Here is a 26,861-nt window from a genome sequence, read left to right as displayed (position 1 = left end):
AAAAGCAGATACAAACACCCCACAAAATTCAAAAGATGGTCTTAACAGCAAGCTTTATTCTCTCCATTTACTGCCCGCTTCCCCCTCATAGAATCTATTCTTTCTCTAACTAATTAACTCATAAAACAAATGAAATTAGAAAAGTTTCCTTATTTCAACAGGTATGCAGAGAACGTTCCACTGCTGAATGTCTATTGAGTCAATTTCCCACCTTGCCCAGTCCTTATTTTCTCTCTACCTGATGCTGCCCTCACTTCCTCCTGCTTGAAAGGTGCCATCTGTTGTGCCACTTCACCGGAATCCTTATGCATCTCTGCCATTATAAACTGATATTTACACTACAACAAAACAGAACAAGGAATTCTGTTTTCCTTCTGACCCACACAGGAAGCACGTCCAGATAAGAAAAAACCTTTCCTTCAAGATAGATGAAGGAAAGATGATGGAAAGATGAAGGAGCTTTAGCTGTCCTTACCTATTGATTTGAGTACTTCTTCCCTAGAATCCTGTCATTTACCTGAAATAAAAGAAAAATACTCAAATATCTGTGAACAGAAAACATGATTTTTTGGTAAACAACACTCCAAAATCCTTTGATGGAGTTCCTGAGCAGCAGAGTGATCAAACCAACAACTGCTTTACACTTTCTCTTCTTCTCGTAAACAAGTGACAGAACAGTAGAGACCACGCTGCAAAAATGCCTTAAGAACTCAGAAACAGAGAGGGGGAAAGTAACTGACTGCATTCACATCCTCCATGTCATGGAGAAACTAAATTATCAGCTTTGCAGACATTCCGTTCAGGCAACTAGCAGTGTTAACTCAGACTTGGAGAGTTACTGATTGCAGGATGTAATTCCTCTCGCCTGTTTGCTTATGGATTCATTTGCTTCCTCAAAGGTTGTCCTGACATTTGGCAATTTCCTTCAGCAGCATTTCAAGCCTTTTCACTTCTGCATGCTTCTGCTGTAGAAATATCACATTTGAAACAGGATGGATCATTTTAGATACAATTACAAGCCAAGTTCATTTTAGTGTTAAAATGATCCAATAAACATACGTGTTTCAAGTACATTAAAGAAAGAAGCATTAAAGCTGGTAAACACAGCATGGCTTCAGATAATGACTACCAAGTGAAAGGGCAAGTAAAGCAATAAGCATCCATCCTTACATTACTGCACCTCTTTTAGTTTATCCAGAGAGGCTTCTTGCTCCATTAGAGCTTCTTCTCTTCCCTGGAGCTGCAAAAAATCAAAGGGAAAATGTTGAAATAGCTCCAAAACATGTTCAATTTTCACTTAATGCCAATTTGGCACTACACAAATAAATAAATAAATAAATAAATAAGTTTTTATTTGTGGTGTTACACAACAGCTGACTAAAGTGACCAACATACCTCTCTGAAAATCTACTGTTCTTCTTTGAAATCTCTCTCTGAAATCAATTAATTCATACACAGTTGATGTTTTAGTAGCTGAAGCAGGTTCCAGGTTTGGAAACATCTGTGACTCCTTTATCTCCCTGAGAAACGTAAGATCTGGGTCTCCCTTCCAGTGTTTGAAATGACCTGAGGCGCAGCGAGAGGAGCCAGAGAGTATTTCCTCTGCTGCGTGTTTTATTCTTCACAAAGCAAAAATAGTCACGTCTCAGAGATGTGAGAATAATTCTATGAATTTTGTGACCAAAGCTTTCATAAAGGCTTCATTTTTGCTCAGTGATGTTCCAAACACAGAGAAGTCTAAGTCTGTTATGCCCTTCAGACTTACAAGCTAAGCAAGCATACAAAAAACTTCTGCATATGTGTTAAGAGCTTTGTGAGTCAGCAAGCAAGCTTCCCATTCCTGTTTGTGTACAGGTCCTTTATTACACTACTGACAGCTTTTCAGCCTAGAGGTCTGGCGTAGGTTTTGTGTTTTCAGAAATAAAAAAGCATCTAGGTTATTTTATTAAGAGAACCACAAGACGGATTTGGGAAGGGAGATGCATGATCCTCGCCCAAAAGGAAGGAGACAGCAATATTGCTGCCCATCAGTCAAAACTATATCAGCATCTGTTGGTTCCAATAGCACAGCATCAAAGCATCCAAGGAGCTGGGAGGGAACAGAATTAGGACTGCTAGTTTACTCTGACCAAAGGGACGTTCTGTACAGTATGGCATCATACTTAACCATCTTCTGGGTCTAACCACAAGCAAAAGCTTGTAGATTGTCATATAACACCCACTACTCTACTCTTAGATCAATCCATCTGCACCTGAACATCCACATGATGGAAATGCTTGAAAAGAAAATCAGTCAGTTCAGGAACATTTTAGTTCTTCCTGATGGTTTCCGAGCTAATCAGAAGTTTCTTTGCTTAATGTATTCCTTCTGGTCACAGAACAATTTCAGACTAGCACCCTGTTGAAGAAAAGAAATAGAAGCTATCCCAACAAATTCAAATCAAGTGTTACCTTGTACGGTTCTTACCAATTTTTTCCCTGTGCGCCTTGCCGTGTGCTCTGTTGATTCCCATTCCTGCCTGTTTATGCAGTAGAGACCAATGTGCAGCAGTCAGGTGTTTATAAAACATACTCTTCTAATACATGAGATCTGGGAGAGGTGGAGCCAAGCTCCACCCCTTCTAGTAGCCCAGCTGAATTACCTTCACCTGTGCTCCCACAGCTGACTCATTGCTTGCCTCAGGTGGTCAATCAGAGGTTCAGGCTGTGATCAACAGTTTCCCATACACTTTGTTAAGGTCCAAATATACTTCAGAAAAGCTGGTGAAGCAATTGCTCTGCCAGCTGTCCTCCAACTTTGCTGTCACTCTAATTTGGCTGTTAAGATCTGGAAGCTCCACCACAAACTTACAAGCCAATTTTGCCTTCTTTCAGAGCTGGTTGTTGAGCACCTGCCATGTGTTCAAGGGATGGACTTCTGCAGGGACTTTAAGAAACTGGTTGGGAATGCAGCTGTCTCAAGTAAACACAAAACAGTCCAAAACTTACCTGAGAACATCTGGTACAACTCCAAACTTGAGTTTCTCACACCTGGTGATGTGGCGGTGCATCTGGAGGAGGTGGCCCAAATTTACAAGGTGGGCATCTCTGTCCTTTTTCCCAGCTGAAATGCGTTTGAGGATCCAGACTCAGCAAATATCTTCTCATTTAAGGACATTTCCATTTGGGTTGGATTTCCAGGTTGCTGTGTTCTGTTGGGGGAGTCGTGGCACTGAGGTCTGTGTGCAAGGTCTTGCAGGAAGGCTCAGGCTGTGCTGATGTCTGCAGTTGCTGTCACTGTGTGCTTGCAGCCAGCACCCTGCTGCCCAGCTCATTCCACCCATGTGTTTCCCTGGCACGTTGAAACAAGCAGGAAGTTCTGAAACTTGGGAGTTTCAAAAGCAGCGTGATTGGTCTCCTTGGGCAAAGTCCTCAGCCGGAACTGCAGTAGAGACACCCCCTGGAGCCAGTGACTGGGGACCAAAAGGGCTGGATTGGAAGGGGTCAGTGCAAGGCATCCAGCTAACCTGTGGAGGTAACAATATGCCTAGAACTAATTTGGCCCTGGACTTACAGAGAGCCAACTTTGACTTTTTTCTGGGGCCTACTTGGAAGTATCTCATAGGCTAGAGTGCTTGAAGGCAAGGGGGCCATGAGAGCTGGGCAGTATTTCAATAGCACTTCTTTAGAGCTCAGGATTGGTGCATCCCTAAGAGTAGGAAATAGGCAAGGGGAGTGTCCTGGAAATGGGTGATGCTGAGATGGTGGAGATGCTGAACACCTTCTTTACTTTGGTTTTCACTTCAAAGACTGCCCCTTGGGACTCCTGGACCCTGGATGGAAGAGGGACAGCCTGGGAAATGGAGAGCTTTCCTCTGGGTGAGGAGGGGGTGATCTGGGAGCATCTGGGTGGGATCAGTGTGCACAAACCCATAGACTCTGAAGGGATGCATCCACATGTGCGGAGGGAGCTGGCAGAGGTAATTGCCAAACTCTGTCATCTTTGACAGGTCTTGGAGAAGAGAAGTGCCTGAAAGCTGGAGGAGAGGCTGTGACATTGCAGTCTTCAGAAAGGGCCAGGAGGAGGATCCGGTAAACTGCACAGCAGTCAGTTTCACCTCTGTCCCTGGAAAGGTGCTGGAACAGCTTGGTCTGGATGCCTTCTCCGAGCAATTGGAAAGGAAGAAGTTTATCAGCAGTATTCAGCTTGGATTCACCAAGGAAAAGTCATGCTCAACCAACCCTGCAGCCTTCTATAATGGCATCGCAGCACAGAGTCCATTTGGAGACCTGTGGTCTGCAGTGTTCCCCAGGGCTTGGTGCTGTGTCTGATCTTGTTCAGTATCTTCACAGATGACCTTGAGGAGGGGATAGTGTCCATGCTCTGTAAGTACGCCTATGATACAAAGCTGGGAGGAATGGCTGACACACCTGAAGTCTGTGCTGCCATTCAGCAAGACCTGGACAGACTGGAGAGCTGGGCACCAATAAACGTGAAGAGGTTTAACAGAAGCAGGAGCAGAATCTTGAATCTGGGAAGGAGTAGCAGCAAGTATGCTGCTAAAATGCTAAATGCTAAATGGCTGGGGTCATACAAGTATGAGTAGGCATGTGGCTGTGTGCAAGAGAGGAGCTGCCCATGTTTGTGTGCAGGGCTGTGCAATGGAGTGGGGTTGTACAGCTGTGTGCGGGGGCCAGGTCTGTGTGCCATGGAGATCCATGGGAAACCTCTATGAGTGCTAGCAACAGCAGGAGCACTTGGAGCACTGCCTGGAAGAACGGTGCTGGGATGGGCTGTGGTGGGCCGAAGATGCATAGTGGACCGAAGATGCGTAGATGCTACTCTGGACCAAATGTCGTGCAGCTGCTCATGGAATACCACTGGACAAATCAGGCTGTGCAGTCTTTGTGAATATGTAATTATGATAGTTTATTAATAGAATGCAATAAAGGAAAAAAAAATAAAGAAAATAAAGAAAATAAATAAAGAAAAGAAATCCCAGAATGTAGTAAAACGTGGAATGCTGAGTTGGGCAGCAACTGAAATGCTGTGCACTGCAGCCGCTGCCTTGTGACGCTTTTCCTCTCAGTCCTTCATGTTCACCTTCTGCATCATCTCCGCAAGTATGTTCATCTCTGCGAAGAACTGGAAAGAAACAAAGCAAGCATAGAAGTAGGACAGAAACAATCTAGGGAGATCTCATGAAGAAAGCCTGACCAGTAACCTTCCAGAATGACCCCGTGCGGAACAGCACGTTCCTTTCATTCAGGGCACTGACACTACTTCCCATGACACGTTGTCTATGGTAAGATTCATGCTCTGTCATGGGAAGGTCGTTTCAAAGGTTGCAGTGCCCAATATGGCAAGCTTCTTTATCACAGCAAAACCTTCGGGCTGTTACCAACCACATTGTTCTCAAGCCAGAGGAAGGCATCCAAGCTCCCCATGGCAGCTCTCACTGACAGTGTCATTTCCTCAAACACACAATTTTTCTATTCCATCGCTTCTCTCAGGATTTTGCCATCTCTTTTATGTCTGACAGATGTAGGCACTGAGACCAACAAGAGAATGCGTGTCTGTGTTCACCAAGGACTCACCTCTGCACGTGCAGCTCTCAAAGAAGCCTTTCTCATTTCCCTTTTCCTTTCTTTTTGTTGTTGTCTTTTTGCTGGAAAGCAAGAATACCAATGAATTCATTTTGTCAACAGCAAAGCTGCAGAAACATGGGTGCCGAGAAAACAAATGGCAGTCCAAAGACAAAGCAAATGGGACTAGGAAGCCTCTCAGTGAGTAACATTTCCAGGGGGAAATACAGAAGAGCATAGTGAAGTTAATGGAAAGAGATGCGTTTAGGTATTCTGGCACCTCGCTGCCTTTGGACTTTGTAGCCTTCAACTCTTCCCCTCCACAGAGAAGGAAAAGGTAAAGCAAGCCCTAAGCAAACTCAATGTGTTTGATAAGGACAGCACTTCACCGGGACGGTGCCACAGCACCTTCTTACCTCTTTGCTTGGAGCTCCGTGGTGGGGTTGGGGCCAGCACACTGCCTGTGCTCTGGCCCCTGGCTCTTTTGTTAGCAGGCAACTGCGCTGCTGCCTGTTGCTCTTCGTCCAAGCCCTTGCGTTTCCCTCCAGCCAGGGTCTTGGAGACAGAGCGGGGGCACACAGCCAGGGAAGGTCTTCTCCCTGAGCTGGGACCTGCTGTTACTGGAAGCCCTCCAGCCTGGAGATGATCTCTCCCAGAAAGCACTTCCTGCAGTGCTTTCACGTAGATCATTCCATTTGGCTCACACTGTACATCTGTTATAATCAAGAAAGGAGAAGCAGTTAGACTTCAAGGGAGCCCAAGGCTACTTTCAGTCTGCAGAATGGGCCACAATACTAGGAAATGTTATCTTGAGTGTTCACAGCAGCAGATCTTAGGTGAAGTGTGGGTTTGCATTTCAAATCTGGACAGGGAAGGTAATTGAAAATCGCAGGGACGAAGACCTCAAGCAACATGCAGCAACAACACTCCGAGGAAAGAACAGACAGAAAGCCTGACTAGAACGACATCGAATCAAACTCTGATGCCTGTTGTGCCTCTGTACCTCTCTTGGGTGCCACGTCACAGGCTGCAGTCCTCCCCAGACCTGCCGCAAGGCTGCGCTTTGCTGGAAGGCCGCTTGCGTCATCTTCTGGCAGAAAGAAACAAGAAATACTTGAAGAGCATCTCTTGGGAGGAAGATTTGAGCACAGCCAACCACCAACTTCAACTCTTCAAGTGTAGTTCCTACCATTTTCCTTTTTGCTGCTACAGCATGGTGCCATTTCTGCAGTCAGCACAGATCTGCAGTGGACTTTCTTCACTCTTCCATCACACATGCACCCCTTCATGCAGCCCTATTTAGTGGCAGGTACCCACACCACAGCTCACAAGAAGTTCTTACCTGCATGGGCTTTCCTTTTCCCCCCTTGCCCAGCACCATTGCATGGATGCACGGGCTCTGTCCCTAAAAGAAGAGATCGTGTGTTGATTTCACAGATGACAGTAGCAGTATTGTCCTGTTAGCCCGTGTCCACCCCCCACTAAAGAAAGACCCTGTTTTACAGACAGAAGAGAAACTCACTTTTGCGTGGCAGTAAGGACGGTCCATCCCCATTGCGTCCCTCTGCACGCTGAAAGGTGCAGCTGGATGTCTGGCAGCTGCGCCGCCTCTGAAGAGAGAAAGGAAGAAACTCAGGTCGGAACGGGCAGCTGAGAGCTTCCAGATCGTGCCAGAGATGGGATATCAGAGTGCTGAGACATCATTGATCTCTAAGGGAAAATACAGCCTGAGCCCTGCCCGTGCCATTAGCCTAGGCTGTCATCAGTGAGCTCAGGATCCAACCGCTTACTGAGGTCCGAAAGGACCAGCAGGGCTCCCCCTGCTCCACTCCTTCCCCTTACAAATGGGAACAAAGAAGAAAAGTCAAGCCAAAGGAACCCAGCCATACCTTTCCGCTCACAGAGCAGGCATTGGATCCGCACTTGTCTCCTTGCTGAGACATGATGGCTCAAGTGTCAGAGGAAGCACAAGTTCTCTCACAAGCTCTCTCCACAGGAACTTTCCCTGCTCTTGGAAAGAGCTGGCTTCACTCTTCCTAAGACTGCCTCGATCCTCCAAATCTCCCTGCAAACAGGAACCCTGCAGAAATCATCCACAAGAGAAAAGTCATGAGGGAGAAGTATATTCCCAGCTTTGTTCTGCCATGCAATTGAGTCTCTTGTGGAGGGAAAGATCTGGGAATCAGCTGGCTGCAAGAACGTCCCAACGCTAGCTGCAGCTTGTGTCTGACTGCCGTGGCTTGTGTCAGCAAGTGCTCTTCTCCATCTCCTCAGGAGCTCTGCACCCAGCCATCCGTGTGGCAGTGAGGCACAAGTTGCGCTCTGTTTCCATTGGAATGGTGTTTCATCATCCTCACCAAAACACGGGTTGGAATCTCCACAAGAACCTCTTTCCCCTGGGAACAGCCATGTGGAGGGGCACTGCTGGAGCTGGGGACTTCTCCCCGGCCTAGCATTTCTGTAGAGATACCTCCCACAGCCAGCCAGCACCAAACCCAGCTCACCTGTTGGGCCTGTTCAGCCTAAGCTGCGCTCAGCTCACCAACACAGCACAGCAGTCCTTCGGACAGGCTCTGCCAGGGTGATCTGTTCCACGAAATGCACAGAGCTCAGTCTCCGCGTGCAGCACGCTCGCCAGAGCACCAGCTCTGCTCACCACCTGTGGGACACATGCTCCTCCCACCGTGCCAACCATTGTGACCTCAGCAATGCTCGCATGACTTCTGCGCTTTCATCATAATGGAAGTGGATGCCTCCTAGATCCGAATTTAAGGAAACCAACGCCAGGGTCAGCCCATGGGGCGATCTGAAGTCAAACAACAGGGAAGTGAAGGTGACTCTTGTGCAGCTGTCATGGTTTTGCAATTTTCATTAAATCCGGTCAAGACTAATGTGGCCTCATAGTGCTCAATGGAGTCCCAGGGGAGATAGTGGGAAGGAATAGGGGTGCACATCTGTATGCCCCGAGGCTGGTGCTCACCTCTCTGACTGTGGCTTTAGTCTCCAGAGCCGATGTTGACTTCCCTTACTGTGGCTTTATGGCCCAGGGCAAGTGCTGGCCTCATGGGCTGGGGTTTGAGGCCCTTGGGCCATTGCTGGCCTCACTGAGTGGGGCGTCTTCCAGCTGGATACAGCTGCTGGCTGAACTGGCCAGGATGGAGCCTTCCCTGTGCAGCCTCCCATGTGCATATCCACCCCAAGAATGGAAGTCCTCCTTCTATATGTACCCCTTTCAACCACAATGTGGAAAGCAAACCATTTAGGCACCTGAAATGCTTCTGCTCCTGCAGTCTGGCAGAAAGCAATGCCCTCTATTTCATGCCACCTCTGCACAAACTGGAAGGGAATGGGGAGACATATGTCAGAACCAATGGGACAGGACTTCACTGAATGCAGTTTAAAAGCAAATCACCCCAGCTCTTGGTTGGGCTGTTGCCCTCTATGGCTGGGGATCCCTGACCCCTGGCCACTGACTTTCCACCCATGCATCCTTTTTTGGAGCCAAGTGTGCCTTTCCCAGCAGCAAGCACCAGGCTGGAGTCAGCACCAAAACCAAAACCTCCTTGCACCTTTCCCGTCCTTCTTTCACACATCGTCTTTTAGTTTCAGAAAATAGGGCCAGACCCCAGTGAAACAAGAGCTCTAGGACAAAGCAGCTGCTTTATTTTCCTCTTTCCCTTTCCTCATCTACACCCCACAGAAAGACCATTTGCCAAGTAAGGGATGCAGTGATCAGGTGTATGAGGGGCAAAGAGAATCAAGCTTAATTTCAAAGGCTTGCCTCTTCCATGTGACTTCCCTGAGGTCTGATACAATCATAGACTCATCTGATACAGTCATAGATTCATAGAATAGCCTGGGTTGAAAAGGACCACAGCGTGCAGGGTCTTAAACCACCAGACCAGGCTGCTCAGAGCCACATCCTCCCTGGCCTGGTCCTATCACTATCCACCCTCGTAAACAGCCGTTCCCCCTCCTGTTTATATGCTCCCTTCAAATACTACAAGGCCGCAGTGAGGTCTCCCTGAAGCCTTCTTTTCTCCAAGCAAAACAAGCCCAGTTCCCTCAGCCTGTCCTCGTAGGAAAGGTGCTCCAGCCCTCTGATCATCTTAGTGGCCCCCCTTAGCATTATTTGCATTTCTGTTTTGCCTTCCTAAAAAACACACCTGCTTCCGGGCACATTTCATCCCACTGTTAGGCCTTGTAAGAAGCACTATGGCAAGTCCACATGCAGAAAACACTGTCATTCCATTCAGTAACAGAGAAACCATTCTGCCCTTGCTCATGACTCTCGTCCCTGCCTCCTCCTGAACTGGGCAGTGTTTGTGGGCAATGAAAGAAATCCCCACAAACTGGAAAATACAGACAAAAAAGAAAGAAGCAGAAAAGCAGCACTAATACTTTGTCACTGGTGGGAATCTCCACAGAAAGTGTTGTGCTAAAGGTGTGAGGTTAAGGGATCATCACTCTTAAAAGTCATAGCATGGAAGATTTAGGGATGGCGTGCTGACTAGAAGGAATAAACAACACTTACCTTGTATCTTATTCATTTTCTCTCTCTTATCATCGGATATCTTATCCTCATCTACAAAGCTCTGAGGTTGTCCAAAGCCTGTTGCCATGAGCTTTGCTAAACGCAGCAGTGCTGTGGCTCAGAGGTATTACACTGGCACATCGCAAAGGAGAACTCCATGACCCAAGTGTCGAGGGAAGAAGAAAGGGGAACTGTTACAATTAATTACCTCCTCTAAATTGGTAACTCTAGGCTTCTTGTCACACACTAGTGCCTTAAAGCAGAACAGCACAGATGTTGACAACCATGACAGGGATTTCTGCATACAAGCAACCACACGAGGCTGGGCACACTCTCCTGTCTGTTTGCCATTCCTAGAAAGACCCAGAAGAGCTCAGTGTTCTCTTGCTGTTAGTTTACATACTCCAAGCATTTCCAAAGGCATGCTGCTCTGCAGAAAAAGCTGAGCTGTCCAGAAAGTTTGTTCAGGAAGAATGCAGCAGTATCAGTGCCCGTCATCCTGGGGGACCTGAATGCATTTGTTAAGAGAACAGGGAAAGAAGAGGGAAGAGAGCAAAAAACCAGGCACTAGCAGTGCTGCCCACAGGGGGCGGGGCTTGAGGCAGGGCCTGTGCCAGAGGGGGGCCTGGCACAGTTAGGGCCAGCTCAGGGCCCGGAGCAGAGGGGGTGCAGGCAGAGGCAGGGCCTTGGGGCTCAGGATGGAGGAGGACCAGGCACAGCTGGGGCCAGCTCAGGGCCCAGACTGGAGAGGGACCCGGCACAGTTGAGGCCACTGCAGGGCCCAGGTGAGAGGGGAACCCAGCACAGTTGGGGCTGCTTTGGGGCCCAGGCCGGAAGGGGGCCCGGCACAGCCAGGGCCTTGTGGCAGCACTCAGACTCTCCAGTTCAAGCATTAACCATAACCTCAAATGGTAACTGTAGTGAAAGGCAGGAGCTGATACAGCTGCTTTACTGTTTTAATTTTCCAAAGAATGGTGAAGGACTCGAGCTAGTATCCAAAAAAAGGAATTTCTGAAAAAAAAACCCAACACAAATCTAAACAAAAAATCCCAAATACACTTTTCTGAAGAACAGGATTCACAAAACGTTGCTATGGAGCAGATCTCCAAGTAGAGACTCTTTCTCTTAGACAGCCAGCTCTTAGATGAGATTAGGGAGGGCAGGAACCAGGCTCTCCCCCTTTTTGCACATATGAAATGCTTCCAGCTGTGCTCCACAGCAGAACATCTTTTAATGAAGATTAAAGCCTGTGAAATGAAAGAATCCATTGCTATTTCTTTCACATTTGTGGTTATTGACTTCAGTTCCAGCCAGGTGGACTCGCAGTGTCTTACAAGTGAGACGTGGAAGCAGGTACAGAGTGGAGAGCCAGCACCCTCAATCTCCAGGTGAGTAACAGCAGCCAAGGAGGCCTTTGGGCTCTGCAGGGTCCAAGTGTGGAGCATTACACACAGGAACACCTGAGTATAAAGACAGTGGCAGAGCTGTAGAGCTAGCCATAACAGAGAGGCACAGTGGCTCAGTTAATTTCCTGCAGTAACACAGAAAAAAAGAGCCATGAGGGAAATGCAGATGCTTTCTGCCTTCCTCTTTTGTCTCATGCCTTCTGCCCCCATCAGAGGGGAGGAATGAGCTGCACTTCCACAGAGACATTCCTCTCACAGCCACTCACACCTCAGGTGTGGAGGAGCGAGCTGGGGCTGCTGGTGGCAGCTGTGGAACACTGCCATCTGTGGTGCCCCATCCTACCTTTGACACTGTGCAAATGACTGCAAGCAGAGATGTAGCAGAGGGAACACAAAGAATTTAATAGCTTATCAAACAAAGCAATGAGTAATAGAAATGACAGTATTTCCAAAGAAGTGGCAGGGAACTGGGGTTCTGAAGCAGGCTTTAGAGGCTCTGCATGGAACACAGCCCCAGGACACAACCCATCAGCTGCTGGGGCAGCAGCATCCCTGTCAGTGGGGGATGTCGCCAGTGGTGGACAGGGACAGAGTGAAGCCACACCTTGATGTAGCTCTGCATCTGCTCCTTTCCTGCTCATGTCCAGTCCTTTCATCTATTGCACTTTCCATCTTCTGTCCTTCTTTCTTACCTTTATCCTTTCTTCTTTTCTGCTCTTTTCCTCTTCTTAAGTTGTTTTACCTGTATCTGCTTTTCCCCTCTTCTGTTCTTTTACTGCTCTGGTCTGCATCCGGTGTCTGCACCGCAGCTCTAGGTTGGACTTTGTGTTGGGATGGAGAAAGGTTCACAGGGCATAGATTTGTACAAGAAGAGCTCTCCTGCTGTGCCCAACAGGTGATGAAAAGGAGCCCTTGGGACCCAGGACCACAAAAGCAGCTTTTTTTTCCAAAGGCCACAGCGTAAGCTCGTGTAACTTGGAAGGATTCTGTTGTATATCTCCTGGAAGTGCCTTTTAATGAATAATTTTCTGATTTGTTCCCAATTGTTGCTCAGAGGAAATGAGGCTTTTATCCTTGTATCTTTGCAGGAAGACAGAGAGGAGGGAACCTGTCTGGTGAAATGCTCAGGTGCCATTTCCTTCCTTGCACCAACAGCCTGTTTGTGTCCACGCGATGCCAGTTGTCCTCCTGACAGTTTCTACTGATGTTTCCCTGAGTCCTTCTGCTAAGCTCTACTGTTTCTGTTTTCTCAAGGCCCTGTTAGGACTAAAAAGAGGAGTGGATAACAGATGGAGGGATCTGGCCTTCTGCTGGATGATAGCCACCTGCATGTCATGTTCCTGCTTTCTCTTTTCCCCAGGTGGCATTGTGCTTCCCAAGGAGCATATGGACCTTTTAGATGGGATTGCACAGCAATGATCCAACAGGGTCTCAGCTTCCTTCCTGCTCTGCACCTGAGTGAGGGACACCGTGACCTGCTCAGGAGGCAAGATGTCATGTCAGGGAGGTGTGTTTTCCTTGTTTTTTTTTTGTCATCTGTGCTTTGCTGTGCTGTGATATTTTTTTGCGTCGCAGTGCTATGGTTTTCTTTCCTATTTGGTGTTTTCTATGTCTTATTCATTTATTTATTTTTATAATTTTTTTCTTGTCTTTCCTTCTTTTGACTTGAAGGGGTGGAGCCTGGCTGCACCTTTCTTACAGCTCATTTCAGGGGGCTGACTGCCCTTGGGTGGGATTTTTTTCTGTTGATTTCTCCTCTGTGGAGTTTGTTCTGTGCACTTCCATCCTCAGAGGTGGGTGAGCCATTCTTTCCTTGCCTTTGTAATATTGTACTAGTCTTTCTGCTGCTACAAATAGTATGTGGTTTTTTTTTTTCTGTTTTTTTTTTTTTTTTTTTCCTGTGTTTTTTTATACTTAGATTCCCTGGTCTTTGGCTTGCTTTTTTCTTTATTTTTCTTTGTATTGCTTTTTTTTTTTTTTTCTTTTTTCCTTAATTTGCTGTGTCATGTTCTCCTTTATGGTGACATTTGCAAGAGACTTTGAATTCTCCTGGTTCAAACTGCAGTCGGCTTCATCAAATGTGTAAGAAATATATAAGGGCTGCTGAGGCCAGGCTAGATTTCCATTTCTTTATGAACTGGGGTGTTGCTGCGGATGCGTTTATCTCCTGTTTTGTCTCTTGTGCTTGTTCAAGAATTTTAGAACATACTATGTTTGTTTCTATCCTGCTTTCTCTTCTCTCTGGCAGGTCAGCTCATGCTAGAAGTCGATGGTATCACTGTATGAATCGAGGTCAGTTTAGGAGCAGCTGCTGGTGGAAGGAATCAAGTCCAGGCTAATAAACGGAAGCATCTCCTGGTAAGGTGTCAGAGGCGGCAGTAATGATGTCTGTCATCATAAAAACCAGAGGGCAGGCTCATCCAAGTTCTTGCTGGCTGATGTTTGGGAGTATCTTGTTTTCCAGCTGAATGATAAGAAAGCTAAACATGCTGAGCCGTTACAGCTTGAGCTGAAGTTGTGAATGTGCTCCCGGATGTTTCCTTTAGTGGTAAATCATGTTCTGGCACTGTGATAGTCCTATCTCTGTCATGATTTGGAGCACAGTGTCTGGTTGCAAGCCTTGTGTGCCTGTTTCCATGAACCTTGCTTTCTTTCTGTCTTCAGAGTAAGTGCAGGGTGCTTCCTTGCTTTTGGTGGATTCATCCAGGAGGCTTTCAGAAGGCCAATTGCAGTATTCATAACACAGAGGGACACAATGGGAATGGACTGTTGTTACCACCAGGCAAAAGTTTCTTATGTCATGAACAATATAAACAAAATTCTTACTTCTGGCCTGGCCCTGAGCTGCTGCAGCTTAAAGGCTGTTTGCTTTTGGGTGGCCCTTCCTGGAATTACCTGATGAATTTTCCCCCAATTTTTTAATGTCATTTTTAATGGCACTCATAGCTACTAAATTTGGGAGAGGAGTTAGATAAGGTTAGGGTAAGCTGCTTCTTTTTTTTTCTATTCTCCTAGGTGACTGTATTTTCTGGCAGTGCTGTGGTAGCTCTGTAACTGGGGTTGTTCCTAATGCTCATGAACTAGCTCTACTGGCAGCACAGAATTTGACCATTGGACTACCTGCTGGATTAATTTCTGTAGATTGAACAAACCATCTCAAAAAGCATACAATCAGTTTATTTTTTGAAAGGCTGTCAGCTTTTGAGGTCGCTGAGAAGTCTCGGTTTATCAGTCACTAGCAGCTTGCTGGAGCTTGAAGTAGTTGAATCGTCCCTTACAGAGCTGTTAAATAAAACCTTCTAATTACTTTGGCATTGTAGCTCTGAGCTAGGCTATACCGCTGGTGTGTGTGCCTGTGCTGCAGATGCCATCCTTCCTCATCCTTCTCCTCCTCCTTGGCAGAAGGTATCACCATCAGCTTTCTACCTCACCCAGCAGTTGTTCTCTGAGCAGAGACTTGGTCGCTTCCCAGTTTCTCTGTGGCACCCCCCTAGGCTGTTAGTTCTCTCTTTTTCTATTGGTGTTCTGTGTAGTCTTCAGTTTGCCCTTAGATGCCAGGCCACTTGAAAAGAGTTTTCAAATTATATCCATCCTGATTTCTTTAAGTGTTGTCCTTTTTAAAAACAAACAAACAAACAAAAAATCAGCAACAACAACAAAAACCAAGAGGAATACTCTGGAATTTTCTATAGCAATCACCATTTCAGACTTGTCCATTATTCCTTTTGAGGCTGTTCTCTAATTTATTTAGTTCAAGATCAGTCCCTGTCCTTTGTTCTCCCCGCTTTTCTGTCCTGTCTGGATTTATTTGTTTTTCTCTTCAGCCTGCTTTCCTTCCAGTGCTGACAGTCATGGGGAACTCCTAGTTGTGTCAAGGAAAATGAATGACACAGCACACATTCCTTCTTGATGTATAGCAGGTGCTGGTGCTAGCAGAGCCCCTGTTCTCTGTGAGCAACTTGTGCTTAGCCTGCATTCGTTGATCTCTGATCTGCTAACCTTGTGAGATGAAACAGAGCTTCCAGCTACTTCACTGGGATTGTGGTTTGCACTGCTTTGACTTTAGTCCTGCTGGCCAGTGATGGACAAGGCAGAGGTGTTGGGATACTGAGAGAAGTGTTTGTGTTTGGAACTGTGCATTTTTTTATTTTTATTTTTTTCTTAACCATTACTGGGGACTGCTTCAGTTTAGCAGAGGAGCCTTAGTGGCGTGGTTGCCTCAGGTGTACCTGATCTCATGATGGTATGTGGCCTTTTGGCAGAGTTTGGGAACTGACCCCTCAAAACAGTGTTTAGAACTAGTTGCAGGTGATAGCAAGGCTAATCCAGTAAGGTTTTGATGAATCTGTCACAGAAGAGTTACCTGTCCTTATGAGCATGGCTGGTGTGTGGTGTATGTTGCTGCGACCTTCCTCCTTCTGTGTTTGATGAAGTAGCTGCTTTTTGGTAGGGACGTTAAGGCTTTGGATGTGATAAGTTGGAATCCTATTGTGAGCCCAAATTCAGCAAACAGTTGCTGCTTAACAGGGGCCTCAGGCATATGTTTTAAGTTTCTCTGTTTCCTGTAGGACTTAAAAACATGTTTATAGCTTTGCGGAGTATATATGGCACAAGGTGTGCTTGAGTATCTTGTGTTCTCTTTGGCGAGGACGTAATAAAAACCAGTCCTGGATGTTTGGTGAGGGAGCAGTGTTGAGAGGGGCGAGCCAAGTGGTGGTAGGAGTCCTGAGCCACCTAGTTTCTGTGCCTCTGTGTGGAGCTTTTTGCTTTGGAAATGTCCAGATTAGCTTTGGCTAAGCCTCTGAGCTTTTGGATGCTTCTCATAACCAGCTCAAACCTCTCAAAAGCTTGAGGATTGTCCATCGCTAATTTTCAAATGAATTGCATGGGGAAATGAAGAGAAAAACCAAAACCCTCAAGTAGAAGTACTTGTTATTTTAAGAATAGAAAGGATAATGAATATGCCAGTAGTATTTGATTGTTATGGAGGAGCACAAAGTAGTGGCCAGGAGATAGGAGAAATAAGGAGGAATGTCTCTTGGTTCTTTTCTCTAGGATCTTCAGGAACTGTTGATAAACGTAAAGATGGGTAATACACACATAAAGAAAGATAGTGGTTTTAAGGGTTGGAAAAATATTGTGAAGCACACGTGTTTCACCCCAGATTAAGAGATTTGGAACTCTCCCAGAGTAGAGAACAGTTTGTCTGATTTCCATTTTGCTGAGCAGTTCAGGCCATCAGAGAGGACTTGCTGGCCTCTGGTCAAAGGGAGAGTGTGAAGGAGAGGAGGAAATAAAGATGTTAAGATCTGTGAAGAAGGATGAATGGCAATGGTTGTTTGTCACCTTACTGCCCTTCTTGTCTCCCTAGAGCCCAGCTGACTTCCTGGGATTGCTGAATAGCTGCCTTTTGTTGCCTTTTGCTGCCTCCTGCCTATCAGACCAAAAACCAGTGGTGTAAAACTGAGTGTGAATTTAGTGGGGTAAGTCCTTGAGTATTCTTTATTTCCGTAAAAGGCATTGGATGTCTCAGGATGGAAGTCCAGGTACCTGCTCAAGTGTATTACAGCAGTCATGGAATTTCTATTTCAGAGACTTTTTCAAAGCCCTTCAGATGGAAAGGCAAAGGGATGTGCAACTTTGGAGTAGTAAATGGTGCATATTAAAATGTAAAGAGGGCTAATTAATGTAAACAGACTCCAGTCATGCCGGTGTATAGCTTTCTTTAGGAGGATACTCAGGAATTCTTTTCTGACAATGAGTGATATTGTCCCAAGTCCAGGTGCGTGCTCAGCTTGGAAATGCATGCACATAGCTTTTGCTTGGCCAGCTGCTTTGAATGGATCGCACTACATCATCTTGTCTTGACCTCTTTGCTCCCTCCATCAAAAGTTTTTCTCGGTCTAGACTCGTTGCAGGTGCTCACTGTGTTATTTTGACCCACGTGAGATCAATACAGAGATGAATGCAGAAAATTAAGTAGGGTTGTGCAGCACTAATTTGAATGTCTTAGGGGGAACGATCGTGCTTAGGATAGGGTATCTTCCACACTGCTGATTGTCATCGTCACCCACCCTTTGTGGGACTCAGACTTGTAGAACTAGCTCTTTGAGGAGAGGGCTCCCAAGGTGTTAACCCATGTAAACTTCAGAGTACCAGGTGGTGTGATGGCATTTATGGGGCAGAGCCCACAGGGAATATGCCTCTGTTGCCACTCAGTCTTGTGATGACACAGCGCCCACTGCAGCATGGGGTCAGTGGGACTGCAGGCACAGCGGCATGGAAGCTGAGCCAGCCACAGCCTGGTGTGTGCTGTGCAAGTTGCCCTGCCTGGTGCTGGGCTTAGTGCTGCCCTGTGCTGATGAAGGCAGCCTCGGATTGGTGTGGGGCAGCACTTTTTGCAGCTCCCTGCCAATCAGGACCCCGACCAGCAGCAGATTACTTGTGTGAGCAGGGGCGTGGGGGGGAGCTCATTTCACTTGCTGTTACAGCCTCAGAGAAATGTGGTTATTTTTAAAATGAAGCTTCTGACTGCCGGAGGACTCGTGTCATTCTCGCATCCCACTTTAGTGGATCCTGTCATGTGACTTTAAAGCACAGGCTGAGAGTGCAGGCTTGTTGGATTTCATTTGATCTTTCCTGTCGACAGGAACCAATGGGTGGCTTCTAGAATAGTTCAAGATGTCTCTGTTAAGAGCGAGTTTTACTACACGTAACTGGAACACCGAGCTCTTGATATTGTGCTGCTGATTAAAGCATTCTTTCCAATCAGCTGAAGAAATAGGCTTAGGAACACAGAGCATAATTCCTAGCTGCAGTAGATGATAGTGTAGCTTGAAGAAGTGTTCCCGTGGCGGCTCAGGTAGTTTATGTGATAAAGTGTTTGCTCATTAAGACCAGGATGTGGCAACAATGTTTGTAAAGCGCGCGAATTTACAGGTAGATTTTGCAAGTCTCAGCAAGTCTCAAGGAAGGACCAATCAACTAACGACACACTAGCCTAACGACCAAGGCTGACCAGTCGGATACCAGCACACCCGGGACCTGACAATACAAAAGAAGTTGCAAGGAACAGGAACGCGCGGCAGTTGGAGGAACGATAATCCCCCTGTCGTCCAGCGCTGAATTGCCTTTTTGTTTTACCCGTTACAATTAATAAAATTTTCTGATTGGAATATCGTTGACTCATTGGCGTATTGCTTATAAATTGATGACAATTTGGTGCCGTGACTCGGATGGGAATACTGGCGTAGGTATAAGGAGCCTGAGGGGGCGCCCCGCCTAAATAGGCGGCCTCGGCTCCTATCCTCCCGCCCTACTCCCGCCGATGATCCGAAATTTAAAACACAAAGGCAAGGAAAAACCGGTTAACCCTTTAAATTTCGTGCACGAAAGTCCGGACGAAGACACAGGACAAGTGAGTATAGTCCGGTCTGGGTCGGGAATCCAGCGTGTGGCGAGTGTTGTGTGCTTGTGAAGGGGGGCCGGCAGCCGGCACTAACCCGAGCGAGTGTGGACCCCACAGTAGTGCGGTTCCCATTGCCCGCGAGGGCGTGGGCCACGACCTGGGGGAAGCGAGTGAATGCAACACTGACTGAAGGCACGCTGAAGGGTGGGTACAGGGTATAAGCGGGACCCTTTCACCACCACAACCCCTAGGGCTACGGGCACTAGGGAGGATTACTATTAGATATTCCCCTAGAGCTACGGGCACTAGGGAGGGTTACTATCAGATATTCCCCTAGAGCTATGGGCACTAGGGAGGGTTATTCTTACGTATTCCCCTAGAGCTACGGGCACTAGGGAGGGTTATTCTTAGGTATTCCCCTAGAGCTACGGGCACTAGGGAGGGTTATTATTAGGTATTCCCCTAGAGCTACGGGCACTAGGGAGGGTTAGTAGGTGAGGCAAGAGATCAAGAAGTAGGAAGTGAGATGGGGCAAAGTAAAACCAAACCATCTGCCCCTCCTAAGCGGCCACCCGTTCCTAGAGATTCGCCTCTAGGATTCATGTTAAGTGTCTGGACACATTACCCAGGGACGAAAAATAAGGATAAGGCAAAGATGATACATTATTGCGTAGAAATTTGGGGTGGGCAACAAATTGGCCCAGCAGTATGGTGGCCTAAATACGGTTCCAGTGAAGACTGGGTACAACAACAGTTAAATTTTTGGGTAAATTCCAGAACCCCTTTCAATCAGGAAGAAAGCGACTATGCAGCCGTATGGGTCACACGTCCAGAAGGTTCAGGGGTCTCAATTTTTAATTTGACACAAACAGAAAAAGGCATTGAAAAACGTAGATCCCGAAAGGAAGAGGAGGCCTTAGTAGGACCCCCACCATATGCATCACCACCAGCAATTCCCTTGCCTCCTCCTTCTCCCCCTCAAATGGATTATGGGCAACTGGACCCAAGAGAGGAGAAAGAAGCACGAGGAACAGACAGAGGAGGGCCTTTGACACGAGCAAGGGCACGACAGAACAACCTTTTTCCTTTAAGAGAAATGCCCATGGGAGGCCCACAACCCCAGATGGGATTTATATCCGTGCCTCTAAATTCAGGGGATGTCAGGGATTTTAAGAAAGAAATGGGCAACATACTGGAAGATCCCCTGGGGGTGGCGGACAGAGTAGATCAATTCTTAGGGCCAAATATTTACACTTGGGAGGAACTACAGTCTATTTTAAGTATATTATTTACAGTGGAAGAAAAAGGCATGATTAGGCGTGCGGGGATGCGCATTTGGGATGCCCAACATGCCCATGGGCCTGCTGCAGATGATAAGTGGCCTCTACAAAATCCTCATTGGGACCATCAGAACCAGAATCATAGGACTCACATGCAGGACCTACGGACTATTATTATCCAGGGCATTAGGGAGGCGGTCCCAAGAGGTCAAAATATCAATAAAGCTTTTAATGAGAGACAAAAGAAGGAGGAAACACCCACTGAATGGCTAGAAAGGTTACGCAAGAATTTACAACTATATTCAGGATTGGATCCCGATACACCGATAGGCCAGGCTCTGCTCAAAACACAGTTCGTAGCTAAGGCTTGGGAAGATATCCGCAAGAAACTAGAAAAGATAGAAAATTGGCAGGATCGGGAGCTTGATGAACTTTTGAGGGAAGCTCAAAAAGTATATGTAAGACGGGAAGAAGAAAGGCAGAATAGGCAGGTTAGGATGATGGTAGCGGCAGTCAGAGAAAGTAGGGAATTGGAAAGGAAAATGGGGGGATGGACGCAAAATCGAATTCCAGGACAGCAAAAATTTAGGAAGCCTGAAAACAGGAAGGAGGAGAGAATATGCTATTATTGCAGGAAAAAGGGACACCTGAAGAGGGACTGCAGGGTTAGAATGAGAGACGAAATGTCCTTCCAAGAAGACTAGGGGTGTCAGGGGCTATATATATTGGGGACCCAGAAACAACAGGAGCCCTTGATAAAATTGAAAATTGGTCCCCAAGCTGAGGAGGTAGAGTTTCTAGTAGATTCAGGAGCAGAAAGGTCTACTATACAACAGATCCCCCTCGGATGCAAACCTTCCCAGGAAACTACCAAAGTAATAGGAGCAAAGGGAGAACCCTTCACAGTAGGGATAGTTAAAAATGTAATGATAGAAGCAGAGTCCAAAGTGGGGTTGGGTGATTTCTTGATACTGCCTGAAGCGGAGTTCAATTTGTTAGGACGGGATCTGATTATTGCATTAGGCATAGGACTAGAAGTAGAGAATAAAGAATTGAGAATCAAACTCTGCCCTCTTAGGGTAGAGGATGAACAAGAGATCAATTCTGATGTCTGGTATACCCCCGAGAGTGTGGGACAACTAAAAATACCCCCTTTCACGGTAAAAATCAAGAATCCTGAAATCCCAGTAAAAATAAAACAATATCCTATTTCCCTGGAAGGAAGGAGGGGTCTCAAACCAGAAATAGATAGATTAGTGAGCAAAGGATTACTGGAACCCTGTATGTCCCCATTTAATACCCCTATATTACCGGTAAAGAAACCTGATGGAACATATCGGTTGGTTCATGATCTGAGGGAAATTAACAAGCGCACTGTATCTAGGTTCCCAGTAGTAGCTAATCCCTATACGTTGCTAAGTAAATTAGGGCCCGACAACTTGTGGTATAGTGTCATAGACTTAAAAGATGCTTTTTGGGCTTGCCCTTTAGATGAGACATGCCGCGATTTTTTTGCATTTGAGTGGGAAGACTCAGATACTAACAGAAAACAGCAATTAAGGTGGACTGTACTCCCCCAAGGCTTCACAGAATCCCCTAATTTGTTTGGGCAAGCCCTAGAACAGATCCTGCAAGAGTATCAGCTAGATCCTGATACCAAATTAATACAGTATGTAGATGATCTATTAATTGCTGGAGAGGATGAGGGAAAGGTTCGGAAAGAAAGTATTAAATTGCTGAACTTTTTGGGACTGAAAGGACTTAAAGTATCAAAAAGGAAATTGCAATTTGTGGAAGAGGAGGTTAGATATCTAGGGCATTACCTGAGTAAAGGAGAAAAGAAGATAGATCCTGAAAGGATACAAGGAATATTGTCCCTGACGTCGCCAAGTAATGAGACAAATAAGACAATTGCTGGGTTTAGTGGGATATTGTAGACAATGGATTGAAAATTATAGCAGTAAAGTAAAGTTCCTATATCAAAAGCTCAGTACCGATGGATTAATAAAGTGGGATAGACAAGATGAAGAGAATCTACAAAAGCTGAAGGAGGATCTCATCAATGCCCCTGTCTTGAGCCTGCCTGACTTAAAAAGACCCTTTTATTTATTCGTTAACATAGACAGTGGTACAGCGTATGGGGTTTTAGCACAGGATCGGGCAGGGAAGAAGAAACCCGTTGGATATTTGTCAAAATTATTAGACCCTGTGAGCCGAGGATGGCCCACTTGCTTACAAGCAATTGTTGGGTGTGCGTTATTGGTAGAAGAAGCCAGGAAAATTACTTTTAACAGCAATATAAAAGTACTATCTCCCCACAATATTAGAAATGTGCTCCAACAAAAAGCTGAAAAATGGATATCTGATTCTCGTCTTCTAAAGTATGAGGGTATCTTACTGGAAGCCCCTAACTTAACCCTGGAGACCACAAGTCTCCAGAATCCTGCAGAATTCTTATATGGAAAACCCAAAAATGTGGGACTCATTCATAACTGTTTACATACGATAGAAGAACAAACAAAAATCAGACCAGATTTAGAGGAAGAAGAATTAAGAGAAGGGGAAAAATTATTTGTGGATGGATCCTCTAGAGTAGTGGAGGGAAAGAGAAGATCAGGTTATGCAATAGTAGATGGAAAGACCCTCCGGGTATTGGAATCAGGACCCTTGAGTAACACTTGGTCAGCTCAAGCTTGCGAGCTGTATGCTGTTTTACAGGCACTAAAAAGATTACAGGGAAAAGAGGGCACTATCTATACCGATTCCAAATATAGTTATGGGGTAATACATACCTTTGGGAAGATTTGGGAAGAAAGGGGATTGATAAATTCCCAAGGAAAGGACTTAATACATCAAGAATTAATAAAGCAACTCTTAGTGGCCCTACGAAAACCAAAGAAGATAGCGGTGGTACACCTTAGAGGACACCAACAGGGGACCGATTACAAAACTAGAGGAAATAATGCAGCAGACCTAGAAGCTAAGCAAGCTGCCCTCAGGGAATTGGTCCTGAGGCAGGAGAGGCAGGAAGAATTGACACATGATGAGGCCCCTTCGTTTACTCCGAAGGAGGAACAAAAACTTAATCAAATGGGAATAACAAAAAACGCAGAAGGGAAGTGGCACTTAGCTGATGGGAGAGAGGTACTGCCTAAGTCAATAGCATCTCAGGTGCTGACCCAGTTGCACGAACGGACCCACTGGGGAAGCCAAGCTTTAATAGATCATTTTGCCACTAAGTACATGTGTATAGGCCTACATAATTTAGCTAGACATATTACTCAAGGATGTATTACGTGCTTAAAGATAAACAGAGCCGTACAAAGAAAACTGCCTATGGGGGGAAGACCCTTGGCCACTAGGCCATTTTCTAGAGTCCAAATTGACTTTACCGAATTTCCTAAAGTAGGAAGATATAAATATGTATTAGTCATAATAGACCACCTCACACATTATGTAGAGGCATTCCCCACAACTAAAGCAACAGCTCAGGTAGTAACAAAAATATTACTCGAACAAATCATCCCTAGGTATGGGGTAACAGAAGTAATAGATTCGGATCAAGGACCACACATTACATCAAGAATCACTAGAAATATAGCTGAAGCCTTGGGAATAAAATGGGAAGAACATACTCCCTGGCACCCACAGAGTTCAGGGTGAGTAGAGAGAATGAATGGAGAACTAAAGAAGCAATTGGCCAAATTAACGTTAGAAACTAAACTCTCATGGATAAAATGCATCCCCCTGGCCCTCTTAAACCTTAGGGCCCAGCCCCGGGCTGACATAGGGATATCTCCCTTCGAAATGTTATACGGAATGCCATATGATGCGGGAACCCCTAAAGATCACCCGGGGGTGTTAGATAAGAACATTCAAGCTTATATCACGGAATTAATGAAGTATAAACAGGAATTGTGGAAAAAGGGACAATTGACTCAAAGACCCCCTCTTGACATTACCCTCCATCAGATAAAGCCTGGAGATTGGGTTCTGATAAAGACCTGGAGAGAAACCACACTGCAGCCTCGATGGGAAGGTCCCTATCTGGTACTATTGACTACTAATACGACCATCAGGACTGCCGAAAAAGGATGGACACATGCTAGTCGTGTTAAGGGCCCGATACGAAATCACGAATGGAGAGTCACTAGTCCAGCGGGTGATTTGAGAGTAAAACTGTCACGAAGACCTCCGATGGGGAACATAAAAATATGAGTTAGTGTATTGTTGGTGGTTCATTGATTATATAAGTGTACCAGAGTGGAATACTTAGACTTAGCATGTATAAATAACTTGTAACACGTTTATTGTAGATACAATTGCCATTTATCTGTATACTTAGAGAGGTGGTGGACCCATTGCAGAAACGGGGATTCTCTTAGAAGGGAAAATTTAAAAGAAAAGGGGTAAATCCGGATCCTGACTAGCATTACGTGGGTGTGTCATCGGTGGGTAAAAGGAGCAGGTTGTGGCATCCTAAAGATCGGGGATTAGAACTGAAGTACTTGTACCTTAAGACCCACTTAGAAGGAGAGCAAGCAACTGCCCCTCCTGAAGAATACTCTTGCTGCCGAGAAGATGATACACCCCGTGTCTCGAGGCAACCGAGTCGATGGGCGAGGCAGAGGAGATAAAGCGTGTGGAGGGGTTTGCTCCATTACGAATGGATCCAAAGACTCAGGATCCAGGAAACGCCCCAAGGCTGGGAATAACCCCCCTAAACAATTAAAGACCTGCTACTGCAGTGGGGAAACCGCCTATCTAAGACTATTTCACTTAATAATGGCATTAAGTCTCATTAATGGAGGATGGGGCACAGAGGTACAGATAAGTACAAATGTGACCCCAGGCGCTCCCGTTCTCAAATGTCAAGTATCTGGTATGAAAATTGGTTTAATAGTTCCCCTTGGTTCACCACCTTATTATCAACAATAATGGGACCAATAGTTATAATAATATTGGGGCTGACTTTTGGACCTTGTATCTTTAATAAACTAATAACTATCGTTAAGAATCGACTTGAGGCAGCCCACCTAATGGTGGTTAGGGAAAAATATGAACCCATTAATGGGGAACCAGAAGAGGATGCTCTAGAATGGAGTCGACAAGAACTAAAACGGTTTAATGAGCAAAACAAAATGGTACAATAAAAGAAAAGGGGGGACTGTGATAAAGTGTTTGCTCATTAAGACCAGGATGTGGCAACAATGTTTGTAAAGCGCGCGAATTTACAGGTAGATTTTGCAAGTCTCAGCAAGTCTCAAGGAAGGACCAATCAACTAACGACACACTAGCCTAATGACCAAGGCCGACCAGTCGGATACCAGCACACCCGGGACCTGACAATACAAAAGAAGTTGCAAGGAACAGGAACGCGCGGCAGTTGGAGGAACGATAATCCCCCTGTCGTCCAGCGCTGAATTGCCTTTTTGTTTTACCCGTTACAATTAATAAAATTTTCTGATTGGAATATCGTTGACTCATTGGCGTATTGCTTATAAATTGATGACAGTTTAGATCTTAGTAGCATCTGGTAGTCTAAAGTGTGACTAATTCAGCTGATGTACTTCTCTTTGTATTGTTGGCTCTTCATTGTTGGTGGGTAATTTCAGCAACCAGCCCAGCAAAGACTACTGGTTGGCAGATAGGCTTCTGTACTTAGCCTTGGAAGGCAGAATGATGCAGAGAGTAACATTTTGCTGAATCAGAGTGATTTTAGAAATTGCAGAAGGTCAGCTTTGATAGGGATCACAGAGTCATAGAATTGCTCAGGTTGGAAAAGACCTTAAAGATGGTCAAGTCCAACCATAACCTGACCAAACGTACCCTAAACCTGACAACCTGCTGCCAAATCATGTCCCTGAGCACCACATCTAAATAGTTCTTAAACACATGCAGGGGTGGTGACTCAACCACCTGCTTGGTTTTTCCTTTGAGGAGCAAGCTGTCAGAGATGTCACTGCAGGAGCTGGTGCGGAAACTGGACAGAGGTGTGTACTTGGTTTTCAAGAAGTTGCAGGGCCTAAGAATCTGCCTGGAGAAAGTGATTGTGGGGAAGCCAGAGACACTGCAAGTTCCATCACAGCTACCACAAGAACTGTGGTGTTAAATCTCATAGAATCGTAGAATTGCTCAGGTTGGAAAAGGCATAAAGGATCATCAAGTCCAACCACAACCTAACCATACTAGCCTAACTCTAACAGCCCTCCACTACACTTTGTCACTGAGCACCGCATCATTAATGCTCGTTAATTAAGGTCAGGGAGCGTTTTTTATTGGTTAATCTTCCTTGGACTCTTTGCTTTGACATGACATTGTATCATTCTGTTTGACCTAGTCCACTTACCTAGTCTGCCTTTTGCCTTTGCCTTTATGTTTTGTCTTATGCCACTGCCATTTCCTTTTGCTTGTTGCCTTTGCCTTTTGTCCAATGCCATTTGCCTTCTTCCTTTTCCTTTTGCTTTTCCCTTTTGCATTTCACATTTGACTTTGCTTACTGCCCTTCTATTTTGCTTTTGCCTTTTGCCTTTCCTCCATTGAGTTTGCCCTCAGGTTTTTGCTTTTGAATGTTCTTTCTTTGTTTCCAGGGCTCATCACTGTGGAGCGTGTTTATCTGTTTCTTTTAGTTGGACTCTTTGCTTTGCCATGATCTTGTGTTCAGGTGA

The 26,861-nt window shown here is 45.8% G+C and overlaps 1 protein-coding gene and 1 long non-coding RNA gene across 6 annotated transcripts; one reads left to right on the top strand and one right to left on the bottom strand.

The window, feature by feature from the left end:
* Nucleotides 1–4,963: 4,963 nt before the first annotated feature.
* On the bottom strand, nucleotides 4,964–8,405 carry LOC146761922 (uncharacterized). Of its 3 annotated transcripts, none has more exons than XR_014942721.1 (4): nucleotides 8,070–8,405; nucleotides 7,455–7,961; nucleotides 5,578–7,175; nucleotides 4,964–5,125 (listed from the first exon to the last, which is right to left on the bottom strand). It is a non-coding gene; the product is annotated as an uncharacterized LOC146761922 (long non-coding RNA). The 3 variants fall into 3 exon arrangements; XR_014942720.1 differs by having other exon boundaries at nucleotides 7,455–7,645; XR_014942719.1 differs by having other exon boundaries at nucleotides 7,455–8,405.
* Nucleotides 8,406–13,557: 5,152 nt separating this feature from the next.
* On the top strand, nucleotides 13,558–25,666 carry LOC146761921 (protein NYNRIN-like). Of its 3 annotated transcripts, XM_085537744.1 has the most exons (3): nucleotides 13,558–13,863; nucleotides 16,877–16,988; nucleotides 18,445–25,666. In XM_085537744.1, the coding sequence occupies exon 3, from the start codon at nucleotides 22,087–22,089 to the stop codon at nucleotides 23,854–23,856; it is 1,770 nt and encodes a 589-aa protein (XP_085393870.1). In that variant the 5' UTR covers nucleotides 13,558–13,863; nucleotides 16,877–16,988; nucleotides 18,445–22,086; the 3' UTR covers nucleotides 23,857–25,666. The 3 variants fall into 2 exon arrangements, with proteins under 3 accessions (XP_085393870.1, XP_085393869.1, XP_085393871.1); XM_085537743.1 differs by having other exon boundaries at nucleotides 16,877–25,666.
* The last annotated feature ends 1,195 nt before the right edge of the window (nucleotides 25,667–26,861 follow it).

Source organism: Coturnix japonica, chromosome 2 (assembly GCF_054131305.1).
Source record: "Coturnix japonica strain WE chromosome 2, WE-NBRP24, whole genome shotgun sequence".
In the NCBI taxonomy this organism is placed as follows: Eukaryota; Metazoa; Chordata; class Aves; order Galliformes; family Phasianidae; genus Coturnix; species Coturnix japonica.
Note: the sequence above shows the minus strand (reverse complement) of the source record. Positions and strands in the feature narration are given on the sequence as shown.

Coding starts and splice junctions, on each gene's coding strand:
- LOC146761921 (XM_085537744.1), top strand. CDS start 22,087: ATGAGACAAATAAGACAATTGCTGGGTTTAGTGGGATATTGTAGACAA.